This window comes from Brassica oleracea, chromosome C7 (genome assembly GCF_000695525.1).
Source record: "Brassica oleracea var. oleracea cultivar TO1000 chromosome C7, BOL, whole genome shotgun sequence".
Lineage (NCBI taxonomy): Eukaryota > Viridiplantae > Streptophyta > Magnoliopsida > Brassicales > Brassicaceae > Brassica > Brassica oleracea.
In genome coordinates, this window is record NC_027754.1 from 36,729,531 (window position 1) to 36,754,483 (window position 24,953).

General features: G+C 36.9%; 3 protein-coding genes across 4 annotated transcripts; all 3 read left to right on the forward strand.

The window, feature by feature from the left end:
- Positions 1–3,396: 3,396 nt before the first annotated feature.
- On the forward strand, positions 3,397–4,203 carry LOC106303813. Its single transcript, XM_013740139.1, has one exon. The coding sequence runs from the start codon at positions 3,477–3,479 to the stop codon at positions 3,996–3,998; it is 522 nt and encodes a 173-aa protein (XP_013595593.1). The 5' UTR covers positions 3,397–3,476; the 3' UTR covers positions 3,999–4,203.
- Positions 4,204–12,140: 7,937 nt separating this feature from the next.
- On the forward strand, positions 12,141–13,569 carry LOC106302021 (GATA transcription factor 12). The gene is made up of 2 exons (XM_013738530.1): positions 12,141–12,517; positions 12,725–13,569. Exons 1-2 carry the CDS (start codon positions 12,275–12,277, stop codon positions 13,469–13,471), a joined length of 990 nt encoding a protein of 329 aa, XP_013593984.1. The 5' UTR covers positions 12,141–12,274; the 3' UTR covers positions 13,472–13,569.
- A 4,332-nt stretch (positions 13,570–17,901) lies between these two features.
- On the forward strand, positions 17,902–20,924 carry LOC106301533 (probable glycosyltransferase At3g07620). Of its 2 annotated transcripts, none has more exons than XM_013737957.1 (5): positions 17,902–18,211; positions 18,658–19,445; positions 19,515–19,645; positions 19,713–20,064; positions 20,153–20,924. In XM_013737957.1, exons 2-5 carry the CDS (start codon positions 18,672–18,674, stop codon positions 20,819–20,821), a joined length of 1,926 nt encoding a protein of 641 aa, XP_013593411.1. In that variant the 5' UTR covers positions 17,902–18,211; positions 18,658–18,671; the 3' UTR covers positions 20,822–20,924. The 2 variants fall into 2 exon arrangements, with proteins under 2 accessions (XP_013593411.1, XP_013593412.1); XM_013737958.1 differs by having other exon boundaries at positions 18,663–19,445.
- The last annotated feature ends 4,029 nt before the right edge of the window (positions 20,925–24,953 follow it).

Here is a 24,953-nt window from a genome sequence, read left to right on the forward strand (position 1 = left end):
TTTTTCTGTTTGTATTATGAATTTAAATATTATTGTATGACTTTTTAAAATATGTTTTCCAATTTCATATTTTGTTTTAAAATTTAAATTATTTTAAATTCTGAATATTAAATATAAATTAAAATCTATTATATACTAATTAATAATAATATAATAAGAAATGATGTAAACTCCTCGTAAACATTACATGGAGTTTACATCGAATGTTTACGAGTGATTAACATCGAAATATTTACGAGGATTTTACATCGAAATGTTTACGAGTGATTTACAACGAAAGTATTTACGTGTGCTTTACATCGAAATAATTACGTGGGATTTACGACGAAGTCTTACGTGGCGTTTACGACGAATCCTTTCCCTGCGCTTTACGAGGAATATATTTCGTCGTAAACGTAACGAGTCATTTACGACGAAACCTCCGTTACGACGGACGTTTAACAACGAAACGTCTTTCGACGTTAATTCGTCGTAACACCCCGTTTACGACGAATTTACAACGAATACTGCCCTAGTAAAAAATATGTTTTTTTGTAGTGTTTTCATTTTTATATATTAACTTTCTTTTGCGACAAAAACCATCGATTAAATGAAATTTACAAATTTGAACTGTTTAGACAAAAATATTTGGTAAAGGTGATTAAACTTATTTAAAATCAGATCCAGACTACAAAAAAACAACGAACTTTAATAGATTTTTGACGAAAAATATTGTCATGAATTTCTAATAGAAAATGTCATCAAAAGTTTTGATTGAAACTGTCAGTTGAAATTTCCTGATAGATATTTAATTATCTTAGAAAAATTATGACCGATTGATATTTTCAAAAAAATGGCTAAAACTTTTTCCGTTTTTTAAACAAATTTTTAACCATATGGAACTAGCCGCCGAATCCATCGAAAAAAGTCTCCAAGAATTTAACCGTTAAAAATAATTCATTTTTTTGTAGTGTCCAAATCGGTTTGGACTAGCAAATATGGAGATTTTATGGAATTTGGACCAACTTAACAATTGATACAAATCCATTTATTGTTATAATGTGTGTAGAGAAAATTAGATTTAAGAAACGAAAGGGTCATCGTTACGAAAACACCAGTTAAGTTGAAAACGATATCGCATGCAGCTGGAGTTTGCTGGAAGTAGATGGAGAGGAAAAAGGGTGTTCTTTCTTAAAGTATCATGCACGTCGTTTAAATGCCAATTAATAGGTGAGCAACTTGGTTCTCTTTTATTCAGCGAACGAATTACATCTATTATTATTTGTTTATGGATTTTTTGTAATAGATTGATGCTAATTGTCTTCTTTTTAGTTACACTATCTCGAATGGTTAACTCAATTTTTCCCTCTAAAATAGAGTAGTTCTATAGTAGAGTTGAATTATACTCCAACGGTATTCTATTTTAGAGTGGAAAATAAAGTGATGAACAAAAAACAACAACTTATTTTATATATATTATATATATATATATATAGTACACTCATTTTTTACTCTATTATAGAGTGAAAAATAAAGTATCATTTGAGCACTTTTACTCTAAATTAGATTTTGACTTGCGCTTAGAAAGCACGAGTTTATTTTGGAAATTAAATAAATTCTTCTTATATAATTTCTATATAAGATAATGTATAGGTTTGGGTATATTTACCTGAGTGCACTAAACCATACCAAACTGAAGAAAAAAACAAAATTAAGCTGAATTTTATAAATAACCAAGCATATCTTATATCTTTGGAACAAAAAAAATAGAAATCGAACTGAGAACCAAATGAGTACTTAAATTTTTAAAATAAAAAATATATACCGACAAATATTAATTATATATAATTTCTAAATAACCAAATATCCTAGAAATACTATTTATAAACCAAATTATGCACACAAAAAATTAATGACTCGAATATTTTTTATTCAAATAATTAATAGTTAGTTATTTATCTTATGCATTGTTAGAATTTGCAAAGTAAATAAACATGTTATATTTAAGCCAGTCTCTTTTTTTTACTAATTACATTTAAATCTCCGACCCGTTTAGACCCATTTGATGTTTTTTTATGATAAGATTAATCATTTAGTTCATATATAAGAATATAAGATCAAATCTTAATAACTGATTGCGTGTAATTAATTAAATTAATGTTTCATAGTTGAATAGTTGACATTAAGGCTTATAATTTCCTATTCACGTAAAAATGAAAAAAAATGTTATATACCAGAGGATTCTCCATTACAACCTATATTAAACATAACTAAACCATTAAAAATTTATACTATTAATGAAACTATACGTGGTACACGTTATGTGTAAACATGTGAATATTTATGGGGATCATGGAGATTTATTGTTAGAGTAACTATATAATATATTATGGGAGAATAATAAATGAGTTCATTTAAATTAGAGAAAGTTATGTAAAGTATTTATATAGTTAGAGAAATATAAAGTAAGATCAAAAAAATAGTTAAATCTAATGAAATTGTCCAACAACCTTGTTAAATAGATTTTTAAAAAATTATTTTCTTTTAATAGCATAGATTCTATTTTATAGTAAAAAATAAAGTGGAGTTGGAAATGCTTTGGAGATAATCAAAACGTAAAAATACATACGTACATGTTTACCTTTGACCTATACCATATATCAATTAATTAATTTTATCGTGATAGAAGTATGTTTTATTAATTATTTTAGACCAATATGCAGTATTTTGCGCTGTATACATATAAAATTATAATATATCATTAATTTTAATTATATTTAGTTTCGTATATAAGTCTATATTCTTTCGGACAACTTTTCTTATAATGGTATAATTTAATTCATATTATTCTTCTTCTAATTACCAGTTTCCTACAAGAATACCATTATCTCATTTATTTTTATCTCATTTTCTACGCATCCATAAAACTGAATATCTCTTAGAGTTGGAGCCTTGATAAGAAGAAAAAAAAGTGTTACCAGTAACCGCGCCTCGTGGTCTGGTGGTATAGGAACCTCGGCTGAGGTGCCCGCCATCACGAGTTCGAGGCCCGACCACAGCGGATTTAACATGGTTTCCGTTTGGCCGCCAGGACCCTCTAGTTCCGGTTGGACGCGGTGGGATAGTCGGACTTAGGTCCGGATACCTGGATTATCAAAAAAAAAAAAAAAAAGTGTTACCAGTTTCTTTATCAACTAAATAAACATCATCTTTCCCACTGACAAAAAAAGGGAAACTTTTTATCGGCTTTACCGTGTTCCTCAAGATATACATGTGAGGTTGGTCCTTTTTAACTCATTGAATAAAAGCTAAATTGTTCATGCTTTTATTGGCAGGCCAAAAACTAAAGTAGATAGGGAAACAGAACCCTCGAGACCGTTCTCTTAACACTATAAATACGCATCATCATATCAAGTAACAAACATAAAAACATAGATACGAGTAATTATTATACACAGCAAAACAGGATCGAAACCACCAAAAGACCAATCATACTAATGGCCCCCATTCAACGCACTTTCTCGGATATCTCACACCAAATATCCACAGACAACACTCTAGCAAAAGAACCAACTCCAACCGCAACCACAACAACTTTATTGTCCTTAGCAGCGATATCCGAAGTGGAAGATGCAAAGTGCGAGTGTTGCGGCATGTCTGAAGAGTGCACACCAGAGTATATAAGCCGTGTGCGTTCAAAATTCTCAGGGAAGCTGATTTGCGGGCTATGTTCAGAAGCGGTGGAGCAAGAGATGGAGAAGATGAGCAACAGTGAGCTAGTGGTGGAGAAGCGGCGTGAGGAGGCAGTGAAGGCACACATGAGCGCATGTTCCCGGTTCAACAGGCTGGGCCGGAGTTATCCAGCGTTGTTTCAAGCAGAAGCCGTTAAGGAAATTCTCAAAAAGAGGTCTAAGACGATGGTTAGACCCACCAAGTCTGAAAAAGGTGGTCTCGCTAGGAGCTCTAGCTGCATGCCTGCTTTGGCTAAGGAGCTAAAAGATCGTGCTTTGGTTAATTAGTATACTCATATATGCAAAACGTTTATGTATGTTTTTCGATAAAGCCGTACGTATATGTTACTATGTTCATATAAAGATACAAAGTTACACGTAGAGAGGGAGAAGGGTGTTAACTTAGTTATGTGTACGTATGGTAAAGAAACTGATGGAAGTAAACCGTGTAATGTTTTTTTCCCGTGTGATGTATAAATAAATTTTTTTTTTTTTAAATGTATAATTGTAAGTTCGTTTCTCACTCGTATATATTTGTGGATAAATCATGTAAAGAAAGGAGGCTTTAACATCAAACGATAAGAATATGTAGAATTTGATAATTTGTAAAGGACTATACAGGCAAGAACCATTGATAAGACAAGACTGGAGAATCCTATCATGAACTTTGTAATTGAGCACTTAAATGATAACATAAGCCTAAAGGATCCCTCAACTCTATAATAGAGTACTTAGAAGATAACAATTCCACTCTAAAATCCAGCTGAGATCGATACAGTCATACACCATTGAAGTTGAGTTAATAATAGTGATCTACGGAACCATATTTTGAAGTTGACCTACCACCGCCATAAATTAACACAGAGCAAAAAACAAACAAACTGAAAGCACATCCGACTTCACGCTGCTGTTAAAGGCTCACGGTTCACTATAACTAGCAGATGCTTTGGGCTTCTCGGTTACTTTCAAAGAAGTACGAGCCATGAGGAGGTTCGTTTTAGGCCCAGCTAATTTTGAATGGAGTTGCACCACTAGTCTTTCGCTTTTGACACGTGAGGGGCACTCCTAGGCACTACTACTTCTTTGGCCACGCTCACGCACTTCTTACTTCTCAGGATCCGTTGTCATAATTACCATATATAGGAAGATAACATAAACTAAGTGTAATAATAATTGAATGATGTAAAATAAAAATATAAATATAATAATAATTGAATGATGTAATATTCAAAAGCAAGAGTCTGGTTCAAGCGATCACTGATGTAAAATAATAGCAACATGAGATCGATGAATAGTGATGAGCTATATTAAGAGTCATAAATAAACCTTATCCGATCCGTTGTTTCGAACGACGCTCGCGTAGTGGTTGGCGTAAGATGAAAAGCTGGGTCCCATGAAACTAGGGTCTTCTCTAGACACGTGTCTGAACTCTGAAGTATGCAGACACTCATGTGAAGCTACGGAAACTTAAGTGAGTCGCTTCTTCCAAAACACTAACGCTTTGATTGCAAGCATTTGTAGAGGATGTTTGTGACTTTGGATGCGATAGATTATACATACATAAAACGTTCGTCCGTTGCATAAATGAGCAAAAATTATCCCTAGCTATAATACTTCTGATGATGACACTGACATTTTTTACTTGGAGAAGAATACTTTAGAGTACCTTATTTGTGTGTGGAAGTTGTTTATGAACGAGTCTTTCATTACAAGAGGGTATTGCTGCATCATGCATGTACAAATCCCGTCTGCAGTAAAGCCGCAAACTATTCTAAACTTAATGTTATACATAAACACCTACACATACATTTATTATAAGATATATATCTAGTATACAAGATGTGTTCAGGCATAGACCTGTACTATTATTTCTAAAGATACGCACATATAAATTTCAAACGTTTCTTTTGAAAAAATAGATTATATAGTTCAAACTTCGTTAAACTCAAAATATTCCATCTTCTTCTTATTTTTGTGTTGTAATCGAGTTTCATAAGCTTTGATACACACCTTTGAGGACTTATAATGAATGGTCTTGTAGATTGACTAAGTATATATATAACGAGCGCCATTGACAGTACCAACACATTATAAATTATATAACCATTTAATTTTGATTTTTCTCTTCTAGTATTACATTTCTACCATATATATCACAGACCATTAATGTGCTCATTATATGCTTCCCGTTTTAATTACTTTACGTATGGGGACTTCTTTACGTATCTATGTTTTTGGTTAATTAACTAGATGTACTTATAATAGCCACAGTGATTACAATACCATAGTAATTCTCTCTTTTTAAAGTGGTTACAATGTCTGATTTTCAGGAAACAGATTTGGATTCTAGTTATGACTGGTGAATTTGTAATAGTAGGTGTTCGGTTAATACAATAGGATTTAAAATTAGGGGTAAGAACTAGAGGGTTTAAGACCAGGTTTCTTTCTGATTACCTGAGCTGGAAATTGTCGTGCCTAAAAGTGGGGTTGGAGAAGGAATAAAGAGGTTTAACATGTGATTAGAAAGAACGTGTAAGATAACAATAGCTAGCTAAAGAATTTTTAACTCTTATTCTTATACAAGTCCCGAGGAATTGTTCAATGGGTTAGATAATCGAATCGACTTGTAGAATGTTTTGATTTCACAAATCTTTTATTTTAACTTAACCAATAGTACAAGATAACTTAAAAACAACGGAGATTATGTGATTTCAAACAAACGAAGGGTTAAAATCCCATTTGAGATAGCGTAAAGGCTAAAACTATATACGAAGCAACAATATGAAATATTAATACACATTCAAGTTCCAGCTTCACTTATGACTAGCATGAAAAATCACATAATCAGCACACACGATGAAAAATCACATAATCAGCACACACGAACACACACAGAGAAAAAGACTGCTTAAATAATGTCATGACTTTGTTTCTGAATTCTAAAAGCTTGAACAAAGCTTGAAGGAGAAGACAAAGTTTTCTTTGTATTATTCAACTCCCCTTTTTACAGACTGATATTATCCTGCTCTTATACACTTGAGCTAGGTTCAGATAAGACAACACGTCAGCATACAAGGGAATCAAATCTGTTAGCTAGCTGTATTTGCTGAGCTGTGTTGATCGTACTGTGACATGAACTTTGCGTTGCTTGACCGTTGCAGTAGCTCTGTTTATCATTTAGCTTCAGGCCCATCTTGTTGTGTTGTGTCTTCGGTTGGGCTTGGGTTTTCACATTGAGCAAAGCCTCTGTATTTGGCTCATTAGTGCTTACACACCCCTTCAAACTTGTGGCGGGAGGTTCCGAGACACCAAGTTTGGACCGAAGATGGAGGAACGGTCGTTGCGGTAGTGATTTTGTAAAAATATCTGCCAGCTGATGTACTGCTGGTATTTGCTGAACTACCAAAGCTCCAAGTGCAACACGTTCACGCACATAATGAAAGTCTGTGTCAAAGTGTTTCGACCGGTTGTGGAGTGCCGGGTTTGCTGTCAAGTAAACAGCAGACAAGTTGTCACAGTAGAGTCTTGGAGTGACTGGTATTGAGACTCCCATCTCACCAAGAAGAGCTGCAATCCATTTCATTTCACAGGCTGTGGTGGAGAGAGTACGATACTCAGCTTCAGTTGATGAGCGAGACACTGTTTGATGCCGTTTTGCGGACCACGATATGACATTTGATCCAAGTAGAGTGCAGAAACCTCCTGTAGACCTTCGTGTTTCTTTGCACCCAGCCCAGTCGCTATCACTGAATGCTTGTAGAGTGACATCTGTGTTAGCGTTGAGGCTGATACCATACTGATATGTTCCTTTGAGGTAACGCAACACTCTCTTCAGGTTGGTGAAGTCTGCAACCGTGGGAGCATGCATCTTCCTGCAGACGTAGTTAACAGCATATTGTATGTCAGGTCGGGTCAGCGTGAGATATTGTAATTTACCAGCCAGACTCCTGAAGTATGTAGGATCCGAGAAGAGCTCTGTTTGTCCTGGTACTCTATCAAGCTGAAGAGGTAATGGTGTGATGACAGAAGCGCATTCATCCATTCCAGCATTGATTAACAAATCTTTCGTATACTTCTCTTGACTTAGGAACAAACCCTCTCTAGTAGCTTGAACCTGAATGCCAAGAAAGTAGTGAACTGTGCCCATATCCTTCATGCGGAACTGAGTGTTGAGACTGTGCAGGAGCTTCTCTATCAACTTTTCATTGCTTCCAGTCAACAGCATGTCATCAACATATAATAACAAGTAGATAACATCATTTCCATGTAGATACACAAACAGAGAGGGATCTCGGAGAGTGCATTTAAAACCAAACTCGATTAGGAACGTGCTGAACTTGTCGAACCACGCCCTTGGCGATTGTTTCAAACCGTAAATTGCTTTGCGCAGCTTGCATATATGATTTGGTATATTTGGATCAGAGAAACCTGGAGGCTGCTTCATATAGACAGTTTCCTTCAAGTCACCATTGAGAAATGCATTCTCAACATCAAGTTGCTTTATATTCCATTGCTTGACCGTTGCAACATGTAGCACTGATCTGATGGTTGCCGTCCTCACAACTGGACTATATGTTTCCACAAAATCAATTCCTTCTTCTTGATTGTTTCCATTAGCCACTAACCGGGATTTGAGTTTATCTTCTGTACCATCAGCCTTGAGCTTTGTTTTGTATAACCAGTGACATGAGATGGGATTGATGGTGGGATCAGGGGGTACCAAATCCCAAGTATGTGTGACCTTGAAGTTGTTCATCTCGTGTTTCATTGACTCTGTCCAACGTTCATCTTTCAGCGCAGCAGCTGTAGACTTGGGGACAGGGTAGCTAGTCTTGACTGTGAACAAAACGTAACGAGGATTTGGTTTTCTGATGCCTTCTTTCCCTCTGGTAACCATAGGGTGTGTGGGTATTGGAGCAGCGGCAGGACTATCATTTGATGAGGATGTCTGAGACGAAGCTGGTGACGGTAATGGAGGGAAATCATTCTCGTTGAACATATTTTGTTGTTGTTCAGGTTCAACAGCTGGAGCCACATGAATAACTTGAGGAAACAGCGTTGGTGTGTCGTCCACTATGATCTGCTCAGTTTCTTCAATAGGCTGAGGTTGTAAAAAACTTGACTGCCACGCAGACAACAGAGGAGTAGCCAGTGGAGACTGATACTGTTGATACTCTGCAGTGTAAGGATAGTTAGCTTCTTCAAAGAGAACATGCCGGCTGATGTAAACTCTACCCGATGGGGGATGAAGACATCTATAGCCCTTGTGTTTCTCACTGTAACCAATGAAGACGCAGTGTAATGACTTAGGATCAAACTTGTTTTGCTGGTAGGGTCGCAACATAGGGAAGCAGCTGCAGCCAAAAACTCTGAGAGAGGTATACACTGGTGGTTTTCCCACAAGCACTTCATACGGACTCTTGTGATTAGAAAGAGCAGACGAGGGCAGGAGATTACCAAGATACACAGCAGTAAAGAACGCCTCAAGCCATAGTTGATGAGGAACCTTACTTTGATACATCATAGCCAAACCAAGCTCAGTGACATGGCGATGCTTGCGTTCTGCTAGTCCGTTTTGCTCCGGCGTGTGCGGACAGGACATCATGTGTCTGATACCACAATGTGCCAGATGACTGAGAAGTTGTCGACTGATAAACTCACCCCCTCTGTCAGATTGAAAGGACTGTATTTTGAGTTCAAGTTGATTTTCAACCAGCTTTTGAAATCGAAGGAATACACTGTGTAAATCAGACTTAATCTTTAAAGGGAACAGCCATGTAAATCTTGAGAAATGATCGATAAAAATTGCATAATATCGATATCCTTGAGTTGATACAACCGGAGAGGGTCCCCACAAATCACAATGGATGCGTTCTAGGGGTCTCTTTGATACAAAAGAAGAAGAGGAAAAAGGGAGCTTAGATATCTTTCCCATTTGACAAGCTTCACACAAACGAGAAGTTGTCTTATTAACTACTATGGCCTTATTCTGCGTGAGGCGTTGGAGAATGTCTAGATGAGGATGGCCCAACCTCATATGCCAAACAGTATCAGTTGTAGCTTGCTGCCTTGAAGAGTAGTAAGCCATAAACTTCATGTTCTCCAACACATACAGATCCTTCTGCCTACTTCCTTTTGTCAGCAGCTGCCTTGTCTGTTTATCCTTAACAACAACACCATCAGAGTCGAACTCAATAGCACAAGGATAGTCAGAGGAGATCTTCTCTTGGTCGGAGAGGGGTGCACCAATGGACTCAAGCTGGTCACATAACGCTTTGATGTCAGCGACGTATTGCGAGAAAGTCTTGCTTCCTTTCTTCATAGACTGTATACGACTCTGAATGTCAAGTTTCCTTGTTGGAGTGACACGGTTGTAGCGCTGAGCAAGGTGGAACCAGATCTCCTGAGCGGAATGAAGACCGTAAATGCCTTTGATGGCGTCTTCCGTTAGCGAACCGACTAACCAAGCCATGACTACTTGATCCGTACGAACCCATTTGGCATAGTCAGGGTTAGCAGTTTCCGTAACTTGTTCTTCAACGTGAACGGTGAGCGTCGGTGAAGGGCGTGGCGTAGCTCCGGTAACGTGACCAAGAAGCGACTGACTGCTGAGAAACTGTTCGAACTGGAACTTCCATGACAGATAGTTCTTGTCAGACAGTTTCAGGGTAACACAATGGGTTATCGTCAAAGGTGAAGAAAGATGATCAGGAACACCATCCATGGGGCTCTGATACCATAAAAGCTTGAACAAAGCTTGAAGGAGAAGACAAAGTTTTCTTTGTATTATTCAACTCCACGTTTACAGACTGATATTATCCTGCTCTTATACACTTGAGCTACGTTCAGATAAGACAACACGTCAGCATACAAGGGAATCAAATCTGTTAGCTAGTTGTATTTGCTGAGCTGTGTTGATCGTACTGTGACATGAACGTTGCGTTGCTTGACCGTTGCAGTAGCTCTGTTTATCATTTAGCTTCAGGCCCATCTTGTTGTGCTGTGTCTTCGGTTGGGCTTGGGTTTTCACATTGAGCAAAGTCTCTGTATTTGGCTCATTAGTGCTTACAAATTCTAATGAGAATTAACTCAGAGCAAATGATTTATACACGTTTATCAAGACAATCCACCACTAGACCACGACAAATCTGACTACCAAACTTATTAATGACTTACAGGAAATTTATATATATAATACAAATTGTTGATTATTGCATATATATATATATATATACCATGATGAGATTATTCAATACATATACATATACCGCATTTCATATAATTATGTTTGCATTTAGCATTGGTGGAATGATTTTTTAGTTTAGATGATTAGTAATATCTTTCAATTGACAAAAGGTTTGTATCGCTGCGGTATGATAACTGTATGACTTGGGGAGAGTTTTTTTGCTGGAAGATGCTACGATGATAATCCCCGAATGATTTGACAACTGTACCGTATATAGATTTACCAAAAGCGGTAACTCAATCCGGTTTTACATAGATTTACATACAATGTGGACAAAACGGGACCGGTTTCAACTTCCCCCTAATGGTGTTGTCGATTAACGAGTATCAACGGCGTGATCATCATCCAACACATGCACGTGAGGGGTACTTTTTGTAATTTTGAAGCAACGTTATGACCCTTTTAGTAAAGTTGTCCCCACCACTAATACCACAATTGCACATGTTTGGTTCATTAATCTTTGAATTATTTCTTGAATATTTCTGCATTAACTACCTTCCATACATGATAAATCTCAAATAAATATTATGAAAAAAGTATTAAACCCGGGTCTATTAAAGACACAGATCTAACTCCGGATGGAGGTACAGTCCACGAATAGACTCTCTCATGCGCATTCAAATGAACCGAAAGCAATAGTACATATCCGTATGGCCAACGAGGTTCGAACCAGAGTTCACTGTATTGGATTTAATCCCTTAAGCGCCACTGGACTACCACCACTGGTTTAAATATATAAATAGTATGATGTTATTTTTTTAAAAGTAGACGTGTGACAATTTTACCGGTACAAATATCACATTTGTCAATCTAAATCAATATATCTATAAAAACAATATTTTCTCCATTAATAGATAGTAGTGTTGTGTTAGTTAAGGTAAAGATAAGATATGTTTCTAGGAAAGACGTGGCTAATTATATGTTTGTACAAGTATGTTAACAAAATAAAATATGGTAAATCCAGCTGGGAAATATCAATTATAATCAGAATCTATTAAAGAAAAAAATAAAATAAGAGGATTAATCAATTAGTGTAAATATTCCCAATAAAATCTCATTTGTCCTCGTCAAACCTTCCGATTTACATGTATGATGATTTATCTCTTGTCCCCTTCATTCGCTATAAAAATGAAATAAAAATAACAAAATAAAAATAAAAGTTTTATCTTTCTACAGAAACCATGACTTTCGCTAACTTTACTCCTTTTTAAATTCACATTTCCCCTCACTCCACTCTCTCCTCTCCTCTCTCTAACAAGAGCTCCGGCGAGAGTTCACCGTAACAACCCCACCGGGAAAAAACAACCTATAGAATTTCATGGAAGAAGAAGCTCACGAATTCTTACACACAGCGGATCATTTCGCCGTAGATGACCTCTTGGTGGATTTCTCTAATGATGATGACGAGGAAAATGATGTCATTGTTGATTCCGACGGCGCTAACACTGCCTTGGCCGTGACCGACAGCTCTAACTCCTCCTCGTTATCCCCCGTAGGTCTCACTAGTTTCCAAGGTGATGTTCAAGACGGCACCAGCTTCTCCGGCGACCTTTGCGTACCGGTATGTTAAAACAATTCCATATATGATTAATTGTATGTAATTTAATTATTGAATTTTAGGAAAGCAAAATAAATGATATGTACTTGTGATTATATAAAGGATATATGTAATTGTGATTAGTGAATTTCATATAATTTAAGGGAAGTTTTATTGGTTAGTCGATTTTAATTGATTTGAATTATTTGTTTGATTATTTCGTTCGGACAGAGTGATGAGCTGGCTGAGCTGGAGTGGCTGTCTAACTTCGTGGAGGACTCGTTCTCGACCGACGACGTACAGAAGCTACAGCTAATATCCGGTTACAAAGCCCGACCCGACCCGAAACCCGAACCGGAAAACCAGAATAGCAGCAGTCCGATTTTCACCACTGACGTCTCCGTGCCGGCCAAAGCCAGGAGCAAACGCTCACGCGCCGCAGCGTGTAACTGGGCCTCACGTGGGCTTCTCATGGAAGCCGTTTACGACAACCCGTTCACCGGAGAAACCATTCTCTCCCGCCACCACCTCTCTCCTCCGACCTCGCCGGTGTCCATGACACATCCCGTGAAAAAGCAAGCCCTCGACGGGTTCCGGCGAAAGAAAGATTCTTTGCTGGACTCCGGCGCAGAGGAGCGGCGGTGTCTCCACTGCGCCACCGACAAGACGCCGCAGTGGCGGACGGGTCCAATGGGCCCTAAGACGCTGTGCAACGCTTGCGGCGTGAGGTACAAATCGGGGCGTCTGGTGCCGGAGTACCGGCCGGCGGCGAGTCCGACGTTCGTCTTGGCGAAGCATTCGAATTCTCATCGGAAAGTTATGGAGCTCAGACGACAGAAGGAGATGACGAAGGCCCACCATGAGTTCATACATCACCATCACGGTACGGAGACTGCCATGATTTTCGACGTCTCGTCGGACGGTGATGATTACTTGATCCACCACAACGTTGGCCCAGATTTCGGACAGCTTATCTGATCGATCCCTTGTCCTTTTTTTTTACTTCCAATAATTAGGGATATCATATTAGATCAAAGTTTTGCTAATCTTGATTATGATGATGACAATTCACTCTCTTTCTTGCGTTATTTTGGGAATTTGTTAGAAGCTTTTCTTGCTTTTTTCATGACATATGAAATGAATTTTAATATAGTTTTATTTGGTTAAATCTACTTTTTATGTCATCAAGTTAGTAAACTTTGCCATTATAAACCACATGGTTTAAATACGCTACACCGAAGTTTGCCTTTATATTCTGGCAAGCTATGAATGGGAGATTGTCTACTTGTGATCGAATGAGGAGTTGGAACCAGAACATAGATGAAACTTGTGTATTGTGCCAGAGCTCCCTGGAGACGTTAAAGCATTTGTTTTTTGAGTGTGCTTACTCTACTCGAATATGGGAGAGTCTAGCTAAGGGTGTGATGAGGGATCAGTTTTCAATTGATCTAGAGCAAATTGTTTGGATTGCCTTGAATGGTCTGAACTGGAACAGAATCAAAATCTTCACTCTGAGATATGTTATGGAGACCACAATTTATTCGGTGTGGAGATAAAGAAACCAACGAAGACACGGAGAAAGGTCATCACCAAGTGAGATGCTGGTAACAAGGCTCGACAAAACGATGAGAAATATATTCACTGTCATCAGAAGAAAGGGAGATAAAGATATGAAAGGAGGAATGAGTGCTTGGTTCGAGTCAAGATTGAATAATTAGGAGAAGATTTCTGTTTTAAAGATTTACATAAGGATGCTTTGTTGTAAAAATATTTTTTTTTGAATTAAATTTAATATTCAATTCAAAAAAAAAAAACTTTGCCATTACAACAAGGGATAAACTGTAAGAAATTATTTGTATACCTTACTAAACACTATTATAACGCTAATCATAGCGATTATAGAGGCAAAAAAAGATTTATATCAAACTAGACTATCATAAATACATATATATACAACAAGTTAGAGGTGAAAATTCATAATGATGAAAATATTGGTGGGAGAGTGTCCGAGTGTTGGTAATATGTCACCTCACGGATCAAGGTCCCTCACTCTTTTGTAGTATAGTCATTTCAAAGTTTCTGTCTCGCAAGTATTGTGGTTATTCTTAAAAATAATATAATAGTACTAATGAACTAAAGAGACAACGGTATTTTGTAAGTTACTTTGTTAGCCTCTTCTGTCTGATGACTTAGTAGTAGCACTAAGGTTTGTTTTCATGCAGTTCTTATAATACATGGATGGTTTACAACTGCTAAATAATTGATTAATAAAACATGTAGATAATAGCTGTTTTTATCTGCTCTCACGATCCAATGCAACAACACTAATCCATAGTTCCTGCTGTTCATTTTTGTTTAAAATATTTTTTTGTCAAGTTTACTGATTCATAAATTTAGAGGTTCTTTGTTTGTTTTTGTTGAGAAATAAATTATATACTTAAATTATTGTTATTATATTACAATATAACTAAAATTGGTGACATGCATAAATTTTATTCGATTTTGCAAATAGAAATTTGGCAAGTGTCGAGATTTATTTTATATTATTGTAAACACTGCCAAACGCTAACATGAATCATGTCTTATAACCAGTATTGTTTGGACTAATATATACGAGACCATGATGATTAAATAAATATCAGTGGAGGCTTAGTTTGCGGTGGTCACATGCCTCATGCACACATAGAGTCATTTTCATGAACGCCCTTGTATCTTACGCACATGTATCCGAACAAAAGTACATTTACTTGTGAAGCTATATGTTACATTCATATCTAAAGTTTAATTACATGGCACTAGCAGGATAAAAATCACATTAATTGTATAAGTTCTAGGTACATTAGTTTGTGGGTATTAGAATTCAGTTATAATTTCTACCAAAAAAAAAACTAAAAGTGGAAGTTAACGTAGAAATGCCTAAAATGGGTTCCCATGCGCAAATATATAAATTGGCACGTTAAGTCGTAAGCGATAGATCATTCATGTCTCCTGGCATAATTTAACGTTTTCTATACACAATGACGATTCTTATCATTATTATTATTGTAGTTATGCTCTAGTCGTTCTTATCATGATCATAGTTAAATTATTCATAGTTTTTGTCAGCTGAACTAACAAAGTAGCTAATGATTCTCCTCTTCCAAAATCATGTGACCAAATGAGGAAACCAAAAGCAAACTGGGGAAGGAGATGTTATTAATTATTGGATAATTTTTTTTATATTTTTCGCATATCAAATAAATGATATCATTGGATAAATTTTATTATTTCGGATGGAGAGGCATACATGATTATACAAAACTCGCTCAGATAAATTTGTTAAAAACATGACCTAGTTAAATTCATTTCAATGAGTGTGTTAACCACACGAGCATAATCAAGTGGTAAGTCAGGTTTGGAAAATGCTAACCATTCTGGGTTTGAAATCTATCAAACTTAAATTTATTTGTTTGTGCGACCAGACAATATAAATATTTAATTCCTATTGCAATCATGTGAGCGTGTCTAGCGTTGGTGAACAGGTCCCTAAAAATTAGATGTTTTCGGATAACTTGACTATCCAAAAAATTAGTGTCTCAAACGAAATCGCTAACTAATTACGAAAGGTGAAAATATTTAGTCAAAAGAAAATTACCAAACGGAGAAAGTATGAATCGCCACGTACACTGAAGCCAAACACTGGAAGACAAATCACTACTAGAATAACATATGGCATCGTAAAAGCACATCTACTGTTAAAAAAACGGAACATTCGTGCACTGGTACCGATGCTTGTCTCAATACTAAAAAGATGCAACTTTTTTTTTCCACAGAAGCTGCGAATAAGATTTGGAACTAGTAAACGACTGTTTCCTAAACCAATCAAGAATGCTACCGATTTCATTAACCTTTGTTTCAACTTTCAACAGCTCTCAAGTCTCAACTAATGACGTAAGTTCTGTCTCTGAACTCGCAAAGCTACACTTTCTTGTTGCAACTGTCCGGTCTATAAATGACATGAACTCCATTATCAACTAATATGTCTCTCTCTGATGAAGAACAGAGGAAACTACTTCAGTAACTGCCAAGTTCTGAGAAACTCTAAGATCACAACAATGGGTCTCATATGAAACTCAATTTCATAAACCAAGCAAGAAATTTCTTTTAAAAAGGGCTTTCGTATTTGCTTAAGCTTATACAATAAAGAATATAAATATATGGTATAAATATATGGGCTTTAATCTCAAACCCACATAGAACTCGATTTTGGGCTTTTATACGCAACAATCAAGAATTCTTATCAAACTTTATTTCGACATACGTTTTGGGTTATTTTTATTTTTCTCTCCTCCCTTACAGTTTTTATTTTCGAATTTAACGCTCTAGTCTTAGTTCGACACGAGTGCACGACAACAATAATGATTGATGGAGCAAAAATAAATGTCAAATGTTCTCATAGAGGCATGAGTTTGTAATTGTATAACACCTTGTACGATTTTTTCGCACGACTAGTGGGGAGATTGTAGTATATTTAAACAACAGTCAGTTGTGGAATATTCCTTCAATTATCAGTTTTGTATAATACAGAGTTAGTGTTACAACAACCGTCTGAAGTTTTTTTTTTTTTGCTAAGTACAACCGTCTGAAGTTATTAATTCATAAACTATGATTCCGGGGGAATATTTCATATCCAAAGTTCTTTTTTTTTCTTAATTTGTTTTTGTCATCAGTAAATTTTGTAAAATTTATTGCGTTTTCGATAAAATCAATTCACAATTTTCGTATCTCGATAAAAATAGTTGAATGTAAATATTAATTGCTGCAGCAACATTCAAGAAACCTTAGATCACATTGTCCTTTGCAAAGGTCATTAAAAATGCCAACGATCTCAATGAATGCGTCACCCTCGATAATAGTACAAAGATATTAAGGATACCTTTGTCCATAAAATTATTCCAAACATTAGAATTTTATTGGTTCGAAGACCATATAACAATTCGTTCGGTTTGGTCTGCTTCAATTAAAATTTGATCAGATTTTTTTCATATTTGGTTTGAATAGTTTTTGGTTTGATTTTTCTCATATCAATCCATTAGATAATTTTGGTATAAGAGTAAACAACGTGCCAATTGAAATTTCAACAGGATTGTAAAGACGATTCGTATTTTTATTTTGGTTTGGATTCATTCGGTTTAGTTAGAGGATTGATAACTAAGAGAATCAAACCGAGTCAAAACAACATTAATTGGATTCAGGATTGTAACCAGTTTCGATATTAATTAGGGTAAGGGAATCGAACCATATTTAACTCTCCTTACTCTTGTTTTATATGCATCTTTGGTGGATTATCAAGAATCGCTTCATAACGCATGAACCTGACTCGGACTAAAACAAAAGAATAAATCTTTTTGTGAAGGAAGAAACCAAGAGAGAAGCAAAGCTCGGCGGCTCAAACTCCGCCGACCAAATACCGAAAATACCCTCTCTTTTTCTAATAATGGGTTCTTGATTCTGTTTTGAGTTTCTCGTAAAGAGCGAACCAGCTTTAGTTACGCAGACACGTAAGATCTGACAAAGAAATGAAAAATTTCTCAAGATACTTTTCTTTTTCTTAACATCTCTTGCGCCTTCGTTTAAGGGCTTACTGTTCGTTGGTCAGAGTATCGACAAGAAGACGATCAACCTACCTACAATCATCTGAGCTTCACTTTGATCTTTGTTTGACTTCCCGATCAACTTGTAAGCCTTATTCAGATTCTCTCTCTGTTCATGGAACAGAGTATTGAATTATCTTTGATAACTCAGTTTATGATTGTTTATCTTTAACATATTGCATGCAATGATGTTTCCGTAAAGAGAATATGAAAAAGTCAAAACAATGATTCAGCTGATAGTTCTCTTGAGTAATGATCACAGATATTAGTTTTCATATGGAAAATAAAAGAAAATAAATCTTTTTAAGTCTTGACTTCATAGGATTTTCTAAGCAATTTTGCATCATTTTGAGCTCTGAATTTACAATTTTAATGGGTCAAGGTGTTGACATTTTGCCAAAGATTGATACTTTTGAGTCACAACGCTTTGAACTTCTAGTCTTTGCTCTTGTATATTGCTTAGCTTGATCCAATTTGGTTAATGCGTTGACTATATTAGATTGATCATAAAGATTGACACTACTTTCCCAGAACAGGGCCTGAAGATGAGGCCTGAGTTTCCAGGGCTATGGAAGGTAGTAGAGAGCAGACGTCTTCTATGGCTAATGGGACTCACATTTGCTCTCATCGTCACTTTTCAATACATCGAGCTTCCGAACACTATCTCCTCCCTCTTCTCTTCCACCAAGCTTCCCTTCTCAAGAAACTCATCTTCACTCACAAGAGACAGCCAGCATCATAAGAGTAACTTGGCTCCAGCTATGGCACCTAGCTATCCTCAAAAGAACGCTTCTCTGGTGGATGATTCTGGTGGTGGAGGAGATGATGAGGAAGTTGAGGTTGATAAGATCTTTGACAACAATGGAAACGCAACCGCTCCCACCGTTTCACCTTCTCAGGTAAAGGAAAACGCAACCGCTCCCACCGTTTCACCTTCTCAGGTAAAAGAAAACGCAACCGCTCCCGCCGTTTTGCCTTCTCAGGTAAAAGAAAACGCAACCTCACCTGCAGCTAGTGCTAAGCCCCCTGCTGCCTTACCTCTAGTAAAAGAAAACGCAACCGCAACCGCACCTGTGGCTAGTGCTAAGTCCCCTGCTTCCTTACCAATTCCAAACCCGTCTCCGGTTAAGGACAACGCAACTAGCCATGTAGAGGACAAGAACTCAACTAAAACAGATGTTCCTGGTGTGTCTCCCGTTGTGAGATTTGTTCCTGACGTGAAGAAGTACTCAAAAACGCCTGATTCAAGAGTGATGTCGATATCAGAGATGAGCAAGCAGCTGCGTCGAAACCGTATTACACATAATCGTCTAGCAAAGGTTCATCATCATCATCTTGATTTAAACACATTCTTACATTTCAACTAACAATACCATAACGTGTTTCAGAAACCAAAATGGGTTACTAAACCGGACTTGGAGCTTCTACAAGCAAAGTACGAGATCGAGAACGCACCTATAGATGACAAAGACCCTCTCCTTTACGCACCTCTTTACCGCAACGTCTCCACGTTCAAAAGGTGAGTCATCTTTTTTTTTTTTTTACTTTCTTGAAACTGCATCAAAGCTGATATTGAGTTCCTTTAGGAGCTATGAGTTGATGGAGAAGATGTTGAAGGTTTACGTTTACAAAGAAGGAGACAAACCTATCATGCACAGTCCAATACTCAGAGGGATATATGCATCAGAAGGCTGGTTCATGAAACTTATTGAATCCAACAACAACAAGTTTGTCACAAAGGACGCTTCCAAAGCTCATCTTTTCTACTTACCCTTTAGCTCTCGGATGCTAGAGGTCACTCTATACGTGCAAGACTCTCATAGTCACCGCAACCTCGTTCAGTATCTTAAAGACTACATAGACTTCATCTCGGTTAAGTACCCTTTTTGGAACCGAACCTCTGGAGCGGATCATTTCCTTGCAGCTTGCCATGACTGGGTAATGTCAATATTTTGTCACATTTTCTATATAATATTTTTCAGATTATTTTCTAATTAGTTATGGTATTTTTTGTGACATTTTTCAGGCGCCTTCAGAGACACGCAATCACTTCGCAAAGAGTATTAGGGCTTTATGCAACTCTGATGTTAAAGAAGGCTTTGTCTTTGGTAAAGACACGTCATTACCAGAGACATTCGTTAGAGATCCCAAGAAACCACTAAGCAACATCGGCGGCAAATCTGCCTCCCAAAGGCCAACGCTAGCTTTCTTCGCTGGCAAGCCTGACCACGGCTACCTTAGACCGATCCTGCTCTCTTACTGGGGCAACAACAAAGACCCCGACCTAAAAATATTCGGGAAGCTTCCGAGGACCAAAGGAAACAAGAACTACCTCCAGTTCATGAAGACGAGCAAGTACTGTATCTGTGCCAAAGGGTTTGAAGTGAACAGTCCTAGAGTGGTCGAGGCTATATTCTACGACTGTGTTCCGGTTATTATATCTGATAACTTCGTGCCGCCGTTTTTCGAGGTTTTGAACTGGGAGTCGTTTGCGCTATTCGTGGCGGAGAAGGATATACCTAACTTGAAGAAGATTCTGATGTCGGTGTCGGAGCGTAGGTACAGGCAGATGCAGATGAGGGTAAAGAGAGTGCAGAAGCATTTTCTGTGGCATGTACAGCCTGAGAAGTATGATATGTTTCATATGATTCTTCATTCGGTTTGGTTTAACCGGGTTTTTCAGATTTCTGTTTAGTTAGTTTTGTGATTCATACAATTCATTTGTACATTTCTGTTACACGGATAAATTTCAGTTTACAGATTCCATATCATAAATAAAACTTGTGGTCTCATTTGTACATGTACTGTTAAGTTTGAGATAGTAATTATTCAACCCAAACAAAACAATCTCCGATTACAATCCTAAACAGCGATTCAAGAATCGGTTCTTCTATTACGAATTCTCCATAAGAAAATCTGTCTTAAGACTTAAGTCTCCTTTGCTAATTTTCGGATTGGATAAAAGAAGAATGCACAAAAGAATACATAATATATAATCACTTATAAATGCCTAGTTGTTTGTAAATCCCAAAAACAATGAGCCAGAGTCTTTTCATTCTTTTGTTGACTCGTCTCCTTTAGACGTTCTAGCCTTGGTTCACCACTTCCTCCGACTCCATCACTCTCTTCCCTTGTTTTTTTCTTTGAGTAATACACTTGCAAATGTGTTTCATGTACAATGTGAATCCGGGTTTGACCGGTTTGGGTTGAGTAGATTGAACCGGTATGAATATTAATGATATATAGTATGTGGTTTATATTCAATTCAGGAGCTAAAACAGAGTAGCATGTGAGGAACAAGGAACTGCCATGTTTGCAGAAAACCAATCTCAGTCTATATATTTTTTTTTCCATCTATTATTATTATTGATGGGTCAAACCTAGAAACCAAACATCACAAAGGCCCAAAGAGCAAACTTAAAAAACGTTATGGGTCAAAGCCCAAACAAACATTAAACCGAACCCGGCGCCCCAAAAACCCGAGGCCACAAACCCAACATCCGAAGCCCACTAGGCTTTCCCCATGCACGTGTCGTCCTGTTAAAAGAACCAAAACACGTGTTGGACTCCTCACCGATGAGGAACACGTGTTGACGACACCTCCATCTCCCATGTATCGAGATTCATCACCGGAGCCACCGGTGTTCACCGAAGATACACCGGAAAGAACCCCTCACCATGAATCTAACGACCCAAACGAAACCTCCTCCAACGGCGATCAAACTCCGCCCTCAAATCCACCAAATCCTTATATTCTTCTTCTTTTGATGAATTTCGGTGGAGTTATTATCCTATATTCTTCTTCTTTTGATGAATTTATTATTAAGTTTTAGAAGAGTCATATCACCTTCTTGGGAGAAAAGCTATACAGAGAAAAGGGCAATAAATGGCGATGGCGATGTTTGACGTTACGGGAGACATGTTTCTTTTCAATATGTTTTGTCTGTCTCTTACGTAAAATAAATAAACCTTATCATTTCCAATTTTTCAGCTGTTTTTACTTTTCACCAAGCAAATTTTCAATATGTTTTCACTTAAGTGTTCGAATGGAACGGTGGGACAAAAGCAGATCTTCCGCACAAATAACTCTCCTACACTTAAATCATCATTCACATTTTTCTGTTTTTAAAAGCAGTTCAAACGGAAGATCTGCATGCAATTCAATATTTTTGTCCTTTTGTGGAAAAAACGGGAGATCTGCATGCAGATCTCATCCGCTAACATTTGGTGGCGTTGATCTGTTTTTTTTTTCTTTTTTTTTACCAATAAATTATTTTGTTACAAACACTTAACTTAAAATATATTTATCTGATTTTATAAATAATGAACGATTCTTAGCTCAAACTATATAGTTCACATTAATACTATTATTGTCATTTTAAAATTATAAACATGATGTCCAATCACCGACAAAACACAACATTTTTTGAAGAAGAAAATATATAAATCTTCCTACATAAATGTCGGCACGGATAAGTAATTAATATTTTTTTTGTTTTAAACTAATTAATATATAGGTAAATAATTGAAATTTTGTAAATCTATCGAGAGAAGACAAGTCTAGTATTTTCGGTGATCTAAGTGTAACGTTTAACTTTTCACTAAATTTTTTTTTTTTTAATATTTAACTTAACTAATATTGTTTCTAACTCTTATTTGTGACCTACACTTGAACCGTATTGAAACTATCATATTTCAAATGGCTAACATGCGGTTCAAATAGCTTATAATGTATTACAAAAAAATGAAAAAAAAATAAATCAACTGTAATAAAGCTGCTTTTTTGTATGAATAACATAAAGTACTGACTGTAGAACGACTTTTACTACAGTGCCACTGCTGTACTGCAGCGCATTTTGTCTGCTCACCATTCACAACCGGAGTCCTAACCTTAAAATTAGGAAGAATTATAAATTAAATGAATATAATAGGCTGCTCATGTTGTCTTTCATATTTCATTTTCATAGGTTTTTAATTTATTTACCGAACTGCATTATTTTGACGTACCATAGGAAACTCTTGTTTAAAAATCGACTCATCAAGTAACCGTTTTTGGTCCCAGAATTGAAGAAGATGACGACAGCAGTCTGGTTTAATTATTACAGGTAAAATATCCATACCGATAGACGTGTCTACTCTTTTAACACAAAAAGATAGACGAGTAGTCGTCGACATAGTTGATAGTTCGGCTACACAAAACAATTGTACTGCTTAATGTATCAAACATATGGCAGTATTTGCAACCAACCAAGATGTTGGTGGCCTAGTAATAACACAAATGGGTTGGTTCTATTGTGTCATGGGTTTAAACTATTTTTGGTATAGAAAGTTATTTTTCAAATTAAAATATCTAAATACTTACTTGAATCTACGAGAGATTATGGACCTAAAGTTTGAATCTTACACTATTAAAAAAAAAGTATTTGCAACCAGTGGCAAGATAACTATGATTCGGTGTATTCTTAAGGAAAATACCTTTTTTTACCTGAAATGTCGTATATAAATTTTAATGGTTCACCCCAACATTGTGTGCTATCGTAAGTAAGTTGAATTTGAAAAGATAATAATTATGAAAATATTACCCATTGGAAAATCATTTTCCCTTTTTCATACCATCATTACAGTCTGAATTTAAAACATTACTTTAGACGTCTTTCTCAAAAAAAAAAACATTACTTTAGACGCTACAATCTGTATGGTGTCTTTACTGATAATTACCTAATTTGTGATATATTGATGTTCAGTCGTTATCACTTATTTCCATAATCAACCATAGAGAGACATATGAATCAAGAAGATATACCACATAAAATTAGAGAAAGAAATGCAGTACAACAAGATATAGAAAATGGTGGTCCAAATTTGAATAATTTCGTAGAAACATAAACGAAACTGACGGGATGAGTCAGCTCTACTGGTTAAAGTCTTGGGGGCCAATTGTCATGCTTCCGGGTTCGACGCCAGCCGGAGGCGAACTGCTCATCCATGTCACGAAGCGGGTACTGGGCCTTCGGGCTCAGGACATACCCTCCCGGGTGAAGCCGGCCCGCTGCCTGACCGAGCCCAGGGAATGACCCGCGAAGCGGGGAACCCTGGATTACTGTAATGGTTTGTAAAGTATGAATAGAAGTCTCATTGATCTCTGAGCAAGAGGCTCGGTATTTATACATGTAAGTCTTAACATGATAAGGACAAATAAAGATAACTTAGAAACATCATTATCAGGAAATATAGAATTATCCTAATATAAGTAGGAGTTATCTCATTACTCCCCCTCAAGTTGGAAGTGTGAGATTGCGAACAGCCAACTTGGACAGCAATTCTTCAAAGAGAGGGCGAGGAAGTGACTTAGTAAGAATATCAGCTAGCTGATTGCGTGACGAGACATGCTCTGTGGCGATAAGCTTTGCCTTGAGTGCATCCCGAACATGATGACAATTCCTCTCAATGTGTTTAGTACGTTCATGAAAAACTGGATTGGAAGCAATGTAGAGAGCAGATTTACTGTCACAAAAGAGACACATAGGATCAGGATGAGAGAGACCAAACGATAAGAAAAGACCTTTCATCCATTTCAGTTCCTTAACCGTATCAGACATGGCCCTGTATTCAGCCTCGGCAGAAGAAAGCGCCACTGCATCTTGTTTCTTAGTCCTCCAGGAAACAGGCGAATCACCTAGAAAGACAATGTAGGCAGAAAAGAACGACGACTAAGAGGACAACCCGACCAGTCAGCGTCACAAAATGCACTAATACGAAGTTGATCATCAGCTTTGAAGAAGATGCCTTGGCCTGGACTTCCTTTCAGGTAGCGTACAACTCGGATT

Excerpts from the sequence above, each read along its gene's own strand:
- LOC106303813 (XM_013740139.1), top strand. The coding sequence starts at position 3,477 with ATGGCCCCCATTCAACGCACTTTCTCGGATATCTCACACCAAATATCC.
- LOC106302021 (XM_013738530.1), top strand. The coding sequence starts at position 12,275 with ATGGAAGAAGAAGCTCACGAATTCTTACACACAGCGGATCATTTCGCC. Across the intron at positions 12,518-12,724 it reads CCGGCGACCTTTGCGTACCG|AGTGATGAGCTGGCTGAGCT; the intron begins GTATGTTAAAAC and ends TCGTTCGGACAG.
- LOC106301533 (XM_013737957.1), top strand. The coding sequence starts at position 18,672 with ATGAGGCCTGAGTTTCCAGGGCTATGGAAGGTAGTAGAGAGCAGACGT. Across the intron at positions 19,646-19,712 it reads AACGTCTCCACGTTCAAAAG|GAGCTATGAGTTGATGGAGA; the intron begins GTGAGTCATCTT and ends GAGTTCCTTTAG. Across the intron at positions 20,065-20,152 it reads TTGCAGCTTGCCATGACTGG|GCGCCTTCAGAGACACGCAA; the intron begins GTAATGTCAATA and ends GACATTTTTCAG.